The 16,130-nt window shown below is 42.9% G+C and overlaps 1 protein-coding gene across 3 annotated transcripts in view; it reads left to right on the forward strand.

The window, feature by feature from the left end:
• LOC125453929 (contactin-associated protein-like 5) overlaps window positions 1–16,130 on the forward strand; it is a 1,220,935-nt gene that overhangs the window by 1,190,930 nt on the left and 13,875 nt on the right. For all 3 annotated transcript variants that reach the window (XM_048534087.2, XM_048534089.2, XM_048534090.2), the window contains one exon: window positions 12,648–12,719. In XM_048534087.2, coding sequence (XP_048390044.1) covers window positions 12,648–12,719 — 72 coding nt within the window. The remainder of the gene's footprint in view (window positions 1–12,647; window positions 12,720–16,130) is intronic.

A 16,130-nucleotide genomic window follows, 5' to 3' on the forward strand; every position in this document is an offset into this window, starting at 1 on the left:
CCCATCACCACTGAAGTTTATGGGCAGCAGTACAAGAAATGCTGCAGGAATTCACCAAGCTTTCTGAGTCACTGCCTTGCAAATCCACGACAGTGGCCAACTTGAAGGACAAGAGCAGCAAATACATGGCTACATCAACATCTGCATTTTCCCTTTCAAACCACTCGTCATCTATTTCTGTTGGAAATATACCACTGTTCCTTCCGTGTCTCTATGTTGAAATCCTGGAGCGCCCTACCTTATGGCATTTGAATCTCCCAATAGCAGATGATCTATAGTAGTTCAAGAAGGCAGCTCACTATTACCTTCTCAAAAGCTAAGGGATGGCAGATTTAAAATAAGTAGGAGGAGTAGCTATATTTTCTCAAAGGGTCATAAATCTGTGGAACTCATGACCCCGGAGTGCAGTGGGCACCAGAACAATGAATAAATTTAAGGAGATTTTTAATTAGCAATGTGTTAAAGTCCTATGGAGAGTGGGCAAGAAAGTGGATAACAAAGTGTGGAGCTGGATGAACACAGCAGGCCAAGCAGTATCTCAGGAGCACAAAAGCTGACGTTTCGGGCCTAGACCCTTCATCAGAGAGGGGGATGGGGAGAGGGAACTGGAATAAATAGGGAGAGAGGGGGAGGCGGACCGAAGATGGAGATTCCCTGAGGTTGGTCCGGAGGGAGGAGAGTAACTTCTTCAGGTTAGGCATCCCTGGAAGAGGCTTCGCAGTGAGGTTAAAATTGTATCAGTGATAATGGGAACTGCAGATGCTGGAGAATCCAAGATAACAGTGTGGAGCTGGATGAACACAGCAGGCCAGGCAGCATCTCAGGAGCACAAAAGCTGATGTTTCGGACCTAGACCCTTCATCAGAGAGGGGGATGGGGAGAGGGAACTGGAATTATTAGGGAGAGAAGAGGAGGCGGACCGAAGATGGAGATTCCCTGAGGTTGGTCCGGAGGGAGGAGGGTAACAAGAAATGGAGTTGCGGCGAGATGAGATCAGCCAGGATTGTGTTGAATGATAGAACAGATTGAAAGGGCTGAATTGCCTACTGTTGCTCCTAGTGCTTACATTCTTATGTAACTGGAGTGGTATCCAAAATCTGGAATAATTCTCAACAAACAGGGCTTCAAGTCTCACCATGAGAGCTGGGTGGATTTAAATGACCTTTTTTAATTAATATATCAGAAACAAGAGAAAACTGGTCTTATTCATGGAAATCTCGTGGCTACTGAAAAGTGGCTAAAATCCCATCTGGCTCATGTAGGAAATTGACTTCCTTTACTTGATCTGGCCTAGAAGCTATTCCAGAGCCAAGCAATGTTGTTGACTCTTGACTGCTCTATGAAATGCACATCACTCAGCTGGATCAAACCTCTGCCGAAACCTTGACAGCAGCAGTTCAAGAAAGCAACTCACCACCACAATCTTTTCAAGGGCCGTTAAAGATGGGGAGTAAATACTGGCCCTGCCAGCAATATTTACATATCATAAATAAATAAAGCACAATACAGCAACATATATTTATTGTAAAACAGGAGGGGACCGTTGGCCCAAAGCTTATACCAGTTGACTGGGCACAGGTTAACTGGACATCACGGGAGCCAGATTTTAATTCAGGACATGTTTAGTTTAGTATCCTTTCAATCTGGGCAACATGCTTCCCTGTCAGATCAACAATGTTGGACCCAGGAGGATAAGTCTTTGATCTGTCCGTTCAGCCAGGGTGTAGAGAGAGCTGATGTAGAGAATTGGAACGTTCCTATCAAATCTCCTGAGGTCCTGCGTTCAAATCCCAACATGACAGATGGTGGAATTTGCATTCAGAAATATCTGCTATTAAGAATCTAATATCACCACAAGTCCATTGTTGATTATCAGGAAAAACCCATCTGGTTCACTAATGTCCTTTAGGGAAGTAAATTGCCACCCTCACCTGGTCTGGCCTACATGTGACTCCAGACCCATAGCAAAGTCGTTGACTCTTAACTGCCCTCTGAGCAACTTGGAATGGACAATAAATGCAGCCTGGCCAGCGACACCCTCGTTACATGAATGAATAAATTGAAAAAAAAACCGTTGCAGGCATAGTTTACTTTATTTTTAAAATTAATTGGAGAGAAGATTTGCCTTATTCTGCAGTAACTGCTCCAATTTTGCCTTATTTTTACTTCGGTAATTTACTTGGAAATTATTTCAAATTTTGCCATTAAGTTAAGAATGAGTGTATTGGAAACCAATGCATTTGAGTGTTTTCATCTATTTTTCATGCATTGTTTGCACTCGTGCGTCATCCAGCTTTGTGATTAACCTAGAACAGATTAGTTTAATACTGTATGGTAGCCAAAGTTTAAAAAAATCTGTTATCACACACACACACACACACACACATACACACACACACACACATACACACACACACACACACACACACACACACACACACACACACACACACACACACACACACACACACACACACACAAATAGGAACCATTTATATTAAAATTAAACTTATATTGAACCTAGGGTTGACTTACAACAAACTCCTAACATAATTAGATATTGCTGAAAATTCCCCGAGGCTGTTAGGTGCTTTATTATAACAATTGCTACATCATTACCATCGATTTATTTTCCCCTTAGTAATTAGAGAAAAATGATCTTGTCTTTACAATTTTAAATCAGGACTTCATTAAGTTTCATTGCAGGACATTTTTACACCGAGGTCTGAGAAAAGACAGGGCTGAACTACAAAGTGAATGACTATTTTCCTACTGTTGTACGTTGCACACTTCATTCACTAGATTCTCATCAGTAGACCAAAAAAGCCCACAAGTAGATGTAATTGCAAGCATTGGCACAGTAGTTGCAATGTGATGTCGCTCAGGGCCATGCTAAACTTGGAGGTTTGGAGATCAGGATCGAATATGTACCTTGAATACTCGTTTGTGAAATGGGATTGAATGAGAAAAGCAATAGGGCGGCATTGAGTGCAGATGGGGGTGAAGCCAGGAAGAATTGTTGGGTTGTACAGGTCAGCAATTTTCTCAAGTCATGTTTGAATGCTTTTTGGTATTTTCACCTGTACCTTATTATCTTTAATCAGTAATAATGACTGGTGTTTGAATGCACTAGGCCACCTCTGACTCAGAAACACAAAGCTCAATTTACATCAACAGTACAGTGCAAATGTTCCATTCTCCAAACAAGCGGTCTACCATCCATCTTCCCCTGTTAACAAACCCTCCTATACCTTTCCACCTCATGTGCTTGTCAGTGCCCGCTGAAATGGATAAACATACTTCATGTATCAATTTGAAAAGGACATTTTGCTAATAGTGAATTTCTTTTTGCATAGCTCCAACATTTCACCTTCACTGACCAAATAATATATGGTGAGACATTTCTCTCTGTTCTTTTTATCCCTAGCCTCACATTCACAGTAAAATTGCCAAAACAATATTACCTCTTTTAATGCTATTAAGCACTGTTCACAAATGGTTGGCAACTCCTCTGAACTCTCTTCACATGAAACATTTACAGTCTTATAATATAAAGGGAATAAATCTGTTCATAATAATAATGCAGATAGTGATGCATGTCTAATAACTGGCAGAGAAGTGCCATCAAGTGTCAGAGAGGAGGTATCAAAAAAGATTCAGAAGTTGCAAGTACTATTTTGTATGCAAGCCTGGAAATAAATAGTTTAATGGAAATCTAATCATGTTTGACCACAGTTACACTCAAACAAGATAAAGACAGGGATGCAGCAAACACAGATTAAGGGCCAAAAAAGCAAAGAAATATTAAACAAAAACAGAAATTTACGATTCAATTCTAAATTTCTGGGAAAAAAAACTCAGCAGGTCTGGCAGTATCTGTGGGAGAGGAACAGAATTAACATTTTGGGTCCAGAGACCCTTCTTCAGAACTTTTCTGAAACTGTGTTTCTCTCTCCACAGAGATGCTGCTAGACCTCTTTGTGTTTTTCCAGCATTTTCTGTCAGCGTAAGGACAGCCTAGTTCAGTAAACATGCCTCAAGAGTGCAGTATGGAACCTATATGAAAGTATCCATGAGGCCAAAGCTTTAGACGACCTCAGTTTATAGTGGCACCAGAGGCACCTCCAACCGTGGAAACATTAGCATTTGCACAAATCAAGTCAGGGGACCAAGGAAGACGTTTAAACGTTCAGTGGGCTTGAAGTAGTGGGACTAATTGGATAGCTTTTTCAAAGTCTTGGCAGATGTTTGATGGGCTGTATGGCCTTTTTCTATTGACTGTCTCTGCCTTCTAACTTATAGTCAAACAAGATCTATATTGTGCAGGTGAGCTTCATATCACCCCATTTACAGCACAGTGTGCCAATTTTCCAAATTGTATTTATAGATCTATCTTACTCGACCTGCCATCATCTATATATAATTTCAACAATTGAAGGATCATCTGCTCTCATTTCCAATTTAATAACCTTCCTACCTCCGAGCCCTCCCATGAGCATCAGTACATTAATTTTTGATTATAAAATATCATATCACGTTATTAAATTCTGATTTATTTTCGTCTTGTGCTGACAGCTCATAAGTATTATCCATGAACTTGTGTTGTATGTGCATGTGTGTGTGTCTGTGTCTGTGTGTGTGTGTGTCTGTTTGTGTGCAAATTCTCACAGTGATAGCTTTATTGATTCAAGCAGGAACCATATTGGCACTACAATGTTGTTGACCACAGTTTTCCATCACCTTCAGTGTGGTAGTTTATTGAAGCAACTCTATTCAGTTGTGACACCTGAACTTTGTGTTATATTTTTAAACCATACACAAAGTTTGCAAGATAATTAGACAAAGTTGCCGGCTGACGACTTCCAAACCTGTTTTCTACAGCAACAGTTGTAGAATTTTCGGATTTGTTTAGTCCAGTCAATCTAATTATCCTTTTTAATTCTTCCTGTTTTAAAACATTGAAACATGTTAATGTACACAATTAATTAAAATAATATTTCTAAAAATATTTCATGGGTTATGGAGTCCCAGGGCATTTGCTCCATTACCCAACTATCACTGACTACTGCAGAGAGTCAACAAAGTGCTGTGGGTCTGGAGTCACATGTAGGCCAGACCAAGTAATGATCACGTATATCCTTTTCTGAAAGGCATTAATGAATAGATGGATATTTGGATCAAATAATGGGAGGGTCAGAGTCACCCTTATTCAGTGTAGCTTTTAATGCAGATTAATAATTGAATTTGAAATTCACCAGTCGTTATGACGGATTTGAACCCACACTCCAGTGAGTTATCCTGAGCCTCTAGACAGTCAATTTGCAACTATGAACTATTTATATGCTATCCAAGGACAATAGCTAGCACAGACTCGATGGGACAAAGGGCCTTTTCTGTGTTGTGGACCTCCATTATTCAATGATGTGATGCTGTTATATTACTTTTGATTTAATTTTATTTGCTTGCTTCTTACAAAGAGATGTGATTCCATTAAAGAAAGAATTGCATTTCAATAAAGACTTCTGTAATCTTGTGATATCCCAAAGCACTTCACAGCTGATGAAGTATATGGTGTCTCAAATCTGGAAATCTGAAAAATGGAGCTGTCTAAAATCAGGACATCTTTATAGACCTGCAAGTATCAATTTTAATTTTTATTAAATAAGTGAAATAGTTCAGCAGGACAGCTTTTTGAGGTGGTCCACTGGTCTGAACTAGTAACCAGTTTTGTGTGCTCATCTTTTACTGAACTCCAAGACACAAGTCAGGAGTGTGATGGAATAACCCCACTTGCCTGGATGAATGCAGCTCCAACAACATTCAAGAAGCCTGACACCATCCAGGCCAAAGCAGCCTGTTTGACTAGCATCGCATCTACAAGTATCCACTCCCCCTACCACTAACACTCAGTAGCAGCAGAGTGTACTATATATAAGGTGCACTGCAGAATTTTACCAAGGCTCCTTAGACAACACCTTCCAAACACACAACTACTTCCATCTAGAAAGACAATGACATGGGGCATCACCACCTGAAAGGTCCCCTCCAAGCCACTCACCATCCTGACTTGGAAATATGTCGCCAATCTTTCAGAGTCGCTGGGTCAAAGCCCTTCCCAGAGTACTTCCTCCCTTTTAGCGTGTGGGTCAACTTACAATAAATAGACTGTAGCATTTCAAAAAGGCAGCTCACCACCAGCTTCTCCAGGGCAACTAGGAATGGGCAGTGAATGCTGGTCCAGCCAGAGATGCCCACATCCCATGAATTAATAAAAAGAATTGCACAGCACAACTTAAAAGTTCCTGAACTTTTTTTTCAATTGGAGTCTGCCAAAAATTCAGAGAGGTGACCATGTGCAGAGCAGCATCTGCAGTTCCCATTATCACATCACCATGTGCAGAGCAGGCAGTTTTCAACTCATTAAAACTGTCAGTGATATTACTCAATGGTTTTAACAGAATGAACACCCAAAGCCACCAAAGCCTCAGGATCTCACAAAGCCTTCACAAACAATGAGTTAGTTTTTCTGAAGTCTAATTGCACAGAGAAAGGAAATGAAAACAAGGTTTTGGATTCACACCTCAGCCAAGGAACTGTGAAATGGAAACTGGTCTTCATTTTGCCCTCAAAACAGGTAACAAGTATACCAGCACAACAGGGGACCCATCTATTCAATCTACACAGTTGTCAGATCCTCTCCAAAATCTGTTGGATTTCTGGATCCAAATTTCGGCCCAACTTTGAGGTGCCCTAAATGAATGCTGGAAACAGGAATTAAATTTCATGAATACATAAACTAGGGGCCTGGCATTTATAAAAAGATGAAACTTACCACATTGAACCTTGACGAAGGTTTTCCAACTGCTAAATTGGTTTATTTGGTATGTGTTTCCCAATGCTGTTGGAAGAGATCTTTAGCCAAATCTGATAGATGCCTAATTAGTAGTAAAGCAAGAGTTCCAAATTCATCCATCTTGGAAACACAATTTCTGGACATGAATCTCAGTTTAAGAAACTGCAGAGGAAATGAGACACAAAGCGTAAAGCAAAATTTGGTTTGGTCATACTTACCTTTCTATATACAGCTGAACTGTGGATTGTCTATACAAGAAACTACTAAGGCGTGGACTACAACCATTAGATATATTAAGCTTTGGACAGGCTCCACGTATGAACATCGTGGGCATCAAATGGAATGATAAAGTGCTCAACAGTGATGTATTGCAAGCAGCAGAAATGTCCGCAGTTGAAGCACTCATCAGAGACAATCTTGGATAGATTGATGCATACTACATAATACTGATGATTAAATCCCCAAGACAGTTGTCCATTCCCAACTTAAACTTAGACACTGCCCGTGAGGTAAACAAAGATTGAGGTTCAAGAATTCCTCGAAGACAACTTCAGGGAAACTAACAGTTCTACCACAGGGAATTGCTTGAGGAGCAACGTAGTTTTGTTGTTCCCTTCTTACAGCAAAGAATACAGGCAGCAAAAGACAATCTTAGGAAGGCCAGGCAGTTTCCATGAAACCACACAGTTTATCCTGTCCACGCTGCAGAAATCCATGCGAACTGACAAAAGGGCTCTACTGCGATATGAGAGCACTGAACAGATGACTCCAGGCACATAAAAATTAGCCATAAAACAAAAACAAAGTTGCTGGAAAAACTCAGCAGGTCTGGCAGCGTCTGTGAAGGAAAAAAGCAGAGCTAATGTTTCGGGCCCAGTGACCCTTGCTCAGAGTTAGCCATCTTTGATAATGAAATGAAACCAACAACACGGAGTTCTAGAGAGTGAGACATAATGGCAGAAAGATCAACCACATCTCACTCTAGCATTGATTTCTGCTTTAAAATTTGAATTAATTTTAAGATGCAGTGAACATGAGGGACATGGATGGGAATGCTGAACAAGGCAATTCAACAGTGTCTTCTGAAAAATAATCAGCCTTTCAAACCTGCTGTTGGTATTTTGTTTGCTGTTGGGCACTGTTCCCTCAAAATACTAATACATTGTATCGTGTCAAGTCAAGAGTGACGAATATATTTGCAAGACTTTAATCTAATAAAAGGTAGTCAAATAATTATAACTTCTTTTTTTTCTCATCATTTAATGGGCTGTGGTTAAGTCTTTAAGACAAAGACATTTTCATAACGTCACAAGTTAAAATTGAATCCAGAAACAGTGAGCAATTTTTCAGGACCAACATTAAAGTGGCTCAGAGATAATGGGAACTGCAGATGCTGGAGAATTCCAAGATAATAAAATGTGAGGCTGGATGAACACAGCAGGCCAAGCAGCATCTCAGGAGCACAAAAGCTGACGTTTCGGGCCCGGACCCTTCATCAGAGAGTGTCTCTGATGAAGGGTCCAGGCCCGAAACGTCAGCTTTTGTGCTCCTGAGATGCTGCTTGGCCTGCTGTGTTCATCCAGCCTCACATTTTATTAAAGTGGCCCACTTTGCTTTCTATGGTCACTGTAAATGATTCCATTGCATCATTTCAAAGAAGCACTAGGTCTCTGGTGTCTTCCTGACCAGTATTTATCTCTCAATCAAAGTCACGAAAACAGATTTGCCGGTCATTATCGCATTGCTGTTTGCAGTTATTTGTATGCCTGCCAATATTTCTCATGGGAAATGAGCGTTGTTGATAAGACCAGCATCTATTGCCTATCCCTTATTGCTAATGTACTGAGTGTTTTTTTTTAACACTGTTTCAGATACCAGTTTAAAAAAAAGAATCAATCACATTGCAGTGGATCTGGAGATCAGGTGGGCCAATGAGCTGAGGATTGGCAGATGGAGTTTAGACCATGAGACCATGAGACATAGGAGTTGAAGTAAGGCCATTCGGCTCATCGAGTCCACTCTGCCATGTAAATCATGGCTGATGGGCATTTCAACACCACTTCCCCGCACTCTCCCTGTAGCCCTTGATTCCTTGTGAGATCGAGAATTTATCGATCTCTGCCTTGAAGGCATCTAACGTCCCTGCCTCCACTGCATTCCGTGGCAATGCATCCCACAAGCCCACCACTCTCTGGCTGAAGAAAGGTCAAATTTAGATAACTGTGAGGTGCTGCATTTTGATAAAGCAAATCAGCACAAAATGAATACAGTTCATGGTAGGGCCCTGAGGAATGTTGTTGAACAAAGAGACCTAGGAGTGCAGGTGAAAGTGAAGTCTTGAATGTGGAGTCACAGATAGACAGGGTAGTGAAGAAGGCATTGGGTATCCTGGCTTTTATAGATCAGTGCATTCAGTATAGGAGTTGGGATGTCTTATTGCGGTCGTACCGGACATTGGTGAGGCCACTTTTGGAATACCGCATTCAGTTCTGGTCTCCCTGCTATCAGAAGGATGTTGATCAGCTTTAAAGGGTTCAGAAAGGATTTACAAGAATGTTGCTGGGATAAGAGAGATTGCACTATCGACAGAAGAATGAATAGGCTGGGGTTATCTTCCTTGGAGCATCAAAGGCTGAGGAGTGGCTTTATACAGTTTATAAAATCATGAGGAGCATTAATAGGGTGAAGAGTCAAGGTCTTTTTTCCAAGGTAGGGGAGTCTAAAACTAGAGAGCATAGGCTGAAGGTGAGAGGGGAACAATATAAAAGAGACCCGAGAGACGACTTTTTCATGCAGAAGGTAGTACCTGCATGGAATGAGCTGCCAGAAGAGGTGCTGGAAATAGGTACAGTCACACCATTTATCAGGCATCTGGATGGATGTATGAACAGGAGGAAGGATTTAGAGGGATCTGAGCCCAATGCTGGCAAATAGCACCAGATCAGTTTAGGATGACACAGGGTGGAGCTGGAGGAACACAGCAGGCCAGGAAGCATTTCCTGAAGAAGGGTCCTGACCCGAAATGTCAACTTCCCTGCTCCTCTGATGCTGCCTGGCCTGCTGTGTTCCTCCAGCTCCATACTGTGTTATCTCTGACTCCAGGATCGGCAGTTCTAACTATCTCTAGATCAGCTCAGGATATCTGTTTGGTACAGATCAAAAGGTCTGTTTGTCCTATATAACACTATGACTCTATGTATCTGGGAATCTAGAGTGGTTCCACCAGGCAAGGAGAATAGATTTCCTTCCCTAAAGGGATTTGGTGTGGGATTTTTTTGTCACAACTGATATTAGTTTCACAGTTATCATTGCCAAAGTAATTTTCAATTCCAGATTTTCAATAGTTGATTTCAATTCTAGCAGCTTTCATTGCAGGATTTAGACCTGTTTCAGAGCATCAGGCCAGGCTTCTTTTTAAATGGTTATTTTAATATGCTTTTCTATACTTCGCACCAAACTGGAAAGTTTTACATTTTCCCTCATTCTCCATTTAGCACATTTTTGACCAGCCACTTAAGCTACACCTTTCTTTTTGACACCTCCTTTTGTTCATCACAACTTACTTGCCTGCTTATCTTGGGGCCATCAGCAAATTCACAATCATTTGTATCTTTTGTTTTCCTAATTACCTGTTGAATTTGCGTACTAACCTTAAACAATGTACACAGTAGAACACCCAGATCCCTCTTCAGCTAAGAATTCTGCAAGCTGTCATCATTTAGATGGAAAGTCAGGGGGTTCAAATTTTATTGGTGTGAGCAAGAATGTCGGTTTGAGGTTCCAATCACATCAGCCATGATCTTATTAGATGGGAGAGCAGGCTTAAAGGACTGAATAGCCTACTCCTGCTTATAGTTTTTATGTTGTATGCACAAAAGCAATGGTTTAGACTCAACTGGCATACTGGATCTAGTTCAGGGCACTTTACTTTCGAAAGGACATCGATGCTTTAGAGTGAGAGGCAGGCAAAATTCAGAAGAATTAAAGTAATAATCCACTGATACAGTGACTATCTCACACAGTGTTCACCCCAGTTAGAATGGTGACTGCATATCAAAGGAACATCACTGTAAAACACTTTGAAACGTTGGGTCATCATGAAAAGCAGTGAATAAATATGATATTTCGGGTCAAGACTCTTCTTCAGAAATAGGGGAGTGGATGGGGATTCTGAAATAAATACGGAGAGAGGGGGAGGTGGATCGAAGGTGCATAAAGGAGAAGGTAGTGGAGAGGAGACAGACAGATCAAAGAGTTGGGTTTGGAGACAGTAAAGGTGGATGTAGGTGGGGAGTTAGGGAGGGAATAGGTCAGTCCAGGGAGGATGGGCAGGTCAAGGAGGTGGGATGAAGTTAGTGGGTAGGAGATGCGGGTGGGGCTTGAAGTGGGAGGAATGGTTAGAGAGGCGGGGATAAGCTGGCCTGGTTTTGGGATGCGTTTGGGGGAGGGGAGATTTTGAAGCTTGTGAAGTTCACATTGATACCATTGGGCTGCAGGATTCCCAAGCGGAATATGAGATGCCGTTCCTGCAACTTTCGGGTGGCATCATTGTGGCACTGCAAAAGGCCCAGGATGGACAGTCATCCAAGGAGTGTGAGGGGAAGTTGAAATGGTTCGCAGCTGAGAGGTGCAGTTGTTTAGTGTGAACCGGATATAGGTGTTTTACAAAGCAGTCCCCAAGCCTCCACATGGTTTTCCCAATGTGGACGAGGCCACAACGGGAACAGTGGATGAAGCATATCACATTAACAGATGTGCAGGTGAACATCTGTTTGATGTGGAAGGATTTCTTAGGGCCTGGGATGGGGTTGTTGGGGCAGATATAGCACTTCCTGTGGTTGCAGGGAAAAATGCCGGGTGTGGTGGAGCTGGAGGGGAGTGTGGAGCAGACAAGGGAGTAATGGAGAGAGTGGTCCCTCTGAAAGCAGATAAGGGTGGGGAGAGAAAAATATCTTTGGTAGCGTTGTTAGATTGTAAATGGCGGAAGTGTCGGAGGATGATGCGTTGAATCTGGAGGTTGGTGGGGTGGTATGTGAGGACGAGGGGGATTCTGTTTTGGTTGTTATTGCTGGTAGGGGGTATGAGGGATGAGTTGCAGGAAATGTGGGAGACACGGTCAAGGGCGTTTTTGACCGTTGTGGAGGGGAATTTGCAGTCCTTGAAAAACGAGGGCAAGTTGTGTGGAAATCGCTTTGCGGAATGCCTACGCTTGGTTCACAACAAAGAACTAAACCTCCCAGTCGCGAACCATTTCAACTTCCTGTGCCACTCCTTGGGCATGTCCATCCTGGGCATGCCACAACCAGCCCAGCTCGTCCTCGCCTCCCTAACCTGTCCTTCCTCCCACCTCAAGCCTCAACCCCCAATCCCATCTCCTCCCCACTAACCTCATCCCGCCTCCTTGACCTGTCCGTCCTCCCTGGACTGACCTATCCCCTCCCTAACTCTCCAGCTACATCCGCCTTTACTGCCTCCAACCCCAACTCTTTGATCTGTCTGTCACCTCTCCACCTATCTTCTCCTTTATCCATCTTCGATCCACCTCCCCCTCTCTCCCTATTTATTTTAGAACCCCGTACCCCTCCGCCTTTTCTGATGAAGGGTCACAACCCGAAATATCAGCTTTCCTGCTCCTCTCATGCTGCTCGGCCTGCCGTGTTCATCCAGCTTCACGCCGTGTTATCTCAGATTCTCCAGTAGTTCCTACTATTACTGAATAAATATGTTTCTTTCTTTCTTCATGACATCATGATTCCATTTTTTGCTAATGTGGTGAATTTCCTTTCTGCCGTAGATGATTCTAAACCCACTGAGGAGGAGCGGCCATTACAAAATGCATTCAGAAGTGATTCTGCAGTCATCGGAGGTGAGAAATAAAGATTTGCTATCACAGAAGCTTTTTAAGTGGTGCGTTTGAAGAAGGAATAATTTCTTACGTTCTGTAAAATGGCTGACATGTGTGAATGCAACAGAGAAAAGCCAAAAGCTGATTCCCGGTATTAGAATACTACAATTTACATTATAACTAACAAAGGTGGAATTAAAATGCTGAGATTATTCAGACCCCGGTTAACACTCCTATTCCATGTGGAGAGAATAAGAAAAGATTCATAAACAGTTTACAGCACAGAAAGTGGCCATTCAACCCGTCTGGTCTGTACTAGTTTTCTACGACAGCAATGCACCTAGTGACACATGCCTGCCTTCTCTTCATACCCAAAAAATGTTTCCTTGTCAAATAATAATTCAACATTGAAGCCCTTGATTAAATTGGTCTCCATGTTGGTCTCAGATAGTGCATTCCAAATTCCAACAGTGCACTGTATGAAAGAAAAAGCTTTCCATCATGTCACCATTGCTTGTTTTATCAATCATCTTAATGCTGAGTCCTCCAGTTCTTGATCCTTCCATCAATGAGACTAATTTTACCCAATCTGCCCTCTCCAGCCCCCTCATAGTTTTGGACACCTCTATCAAGCCTTTCCACCTCAAATTTGCGGAATTGTTTTTCCACCTTAAGCATGCGCAGATTTCTGAATGCTGCACACAGATGGTATTGCAACCGTTTAAATTGCAGAAAACATGGTGAATATTTCCACCATATGGGTGTACCCATTCTAAACTGTAGGGTTCTGGTCTGTGATCAGTAATGTGCTGATTTCTAGGTGGTTCAAATCACCCCCAGATTCAAAATTCTGAAACTGGACCTATTTAGCAATGTGAAGTGAAGTTAGTATACAGGTGTTTCAGCTCAATGGAATCTCTGTGTTTATCAAATATGAAAGGTAAGTATAGTACAAGAAATAAAGGCAAATGTAATAGGCAGTGAAATTAACACTAACAATTATACAGAGGATAGTACTTGAAGAGACTATTACATTAGACACGGGCTGAACACTATTAGAAGCTAAACAGCAGTTCTAATCACAAACTTCAATCAGGCTTCCTACCCTTGGGGTTCTTGCACTGTAACCACCCACCCTTCCTTCCCTGCTAGCTAGGTTGGGAGACTTTGGGGTCTTGGGAGTTTCAGCTCACCACTTGAGGACAACGCAGTTTTAAATTACATCCAGTTGCTGGGGTTCTTGCTATTGGTTTGGAACAGGCCCGTGTCTGGAAACTCTTGTTCGGATCGTGCATTGTTGGCTACCACCCCCAACTGTCAGGTTTCCTTTGTTACGATGCTACCCTTGGTATGGCTTCCCGATGCAGCTACTGTGCTGAGGCTCTGGATTCAGCTTCTCTGTTCAGCCTCTATGGATCTTGATTCCAAAGCTGCTTGTTGCGGTTGGAAGCCTGTTAGGAAGCTGTTTCTGTGGAAACTTGTTGTTGAGAAAGCTGTCTTCCCAGGTCAGGTCAGGGCTAGCAGTTATACAGACTGTGTGACCTGTTATCTTTTCCCATATCTGTGCTGCCATTGTGTTTCTGGTATTCTCGTTGAGGCCATTTGGCTTCCTGATAATTAAGAGTTTGTGTGAATGTATTTTGATTGAAGTTAAATGTCCAGTATCGCTGAGGTTCCATACTGTCTGCATGGGGTATCCCAAGGTATACACCCGCTCCCCACAATAACAACAAAGACAGAATTCCCCTCATCCTCACATACCACCCAACCACCCTCCGGATTCAACGCATCATCCTCCGACACTTCTGCCATCTGCAATCTGACCTCACTACCTCTTTTCCATCCCCACCCTTATCTGCCTTCCGGAGGGACCACTCTCTCCGTGACTCCCTTGTCCGTTCCATACTCTCCACAATCCCCACCACCCCTGGCACTTTTCCCTGCAACCGCAGGAAGTGCTACACCTGCCCCTACTCCTCCCCCCTCATCCCCATCTCAGGCCCCAAGAAAACTTAACACATTAAACAGATGTTCACCTGCACATCTGCTTATGTGGTATACTGTATCCGCTGTTCCCGATGTGGCCTCCTCTACGTTGGCGAAACCAAGGGGAGGCTTGGAGACCACTTTGTGGAACACCTACGCTCGGTTTGTGACCCGTCACAAACCACTGCAACTCCCACTCCCACTCCTCGGAAGACATGTCCATCCTGGGCCTCCTGCAGTGCCAAAATGATGCCAGCCGCAGGCTGGAGGAACAGCATCTCATATTCCGCTTGGGAACCCTGCAGCCCATTGTCTCAATGTGGACTTCACGAGCTTCAAAATCTCCCGCTGCGACCTCATCCCACGACCAGCCTAGCTTGATCACGCCTCCTTGACATGTCCGCCTTTTTTCCCAACTATCCACTCCTCCCACTTCACTGACCAATTTATACCCATACTTCCTACGCACTAGCCTCATCCCCGCCTCCATGACCTGTCCGTCTTCGTTCCCATCTACCCACCCCTCCCTCTCAACTGGCCAACCCCAATCCCAACTCCCTACTCACACTCACCTTTATTGGCTCTATCCCTGCCTCCTTGACCTGTCCATCCTCTCTCCGCCCATCTGCTCTTCTATCCCCCTTCCATCATCACCTCCCCTCCCTCTCTATTTATCTCTGAGTCCCCTTCTCCTCCCCCATTTCTGAAGAAGGGTTCAGACCTGAAATGTCAACTTTTCTGTTCCTCGAATGCTGCATGGCCCGCTGTGTTCATCCAGCTCCATGCCTTGTTATCTCTGACTCCAGCATTGGCAGTTCCTACTATCTCTGTAAAAGTTAGTTCTGGTCAAGCCAGGTTGATTGTTCTCTTAGAGTGGAGGTGTAAATTGATGAACAACAGTCCCAGACAGAATTCATTCAGGCTCTATCCAGACTGAGCACCAGATTTGGTCCACTATTTTAGATGTTACAAAAATCCAGGGCATTGCCTAGTATTTTAGATGATGGGAATTTTTGCTCAGTCCGACAAAACCCAGCCACAATAGATAAGGTCATTCTCTTCCTGTCTGGAAGACCGGCTGATGGAAAATGGTTCCCTAGCAGAGAACATCACTGTTGCCATCCTCCTCCACTCCGTCAGACAAATCATCACAACAACAGAAAGTCTGGAAGCTACGATGCATGTTCTTTACATTCACTTAGCATTGGTTACAGGTATGAACAACGCAGAAGTTGATGGATAATCTTCAAAGCGGCAGCCACAGAGATAAGAGAAAACATGCTCAGAAAGTAAAACCCATGCTCTGATGGAAGGAAATGAGGAAGAAAAATGAGGATTCTTATGAAAACAATACTACTGTAATTAGGACATTAAGAGAAAATTTGAAGAGAAATTTACATGGGATAATTTTAAAAAAACTCTGAGGATGTTTATCACAGGGAAATG

The sequence above is a fragment of the Stegostoma tigrinum genome, chromosome 7 (genome assembly GCF_030684315.1).
Source record: "Stegostoma tigrinum isolate sSteTig4 chromosome 7, sSteTig4.hap1, whole genome shotgun sequence".
Taxonomy (NCBI): Eukaryota; Metazoa; Chordata; class Chondrichthyes; order Orectolobiformes; family Stegostomatidae; genus Stegostoma; species Stegostoma tigrinum.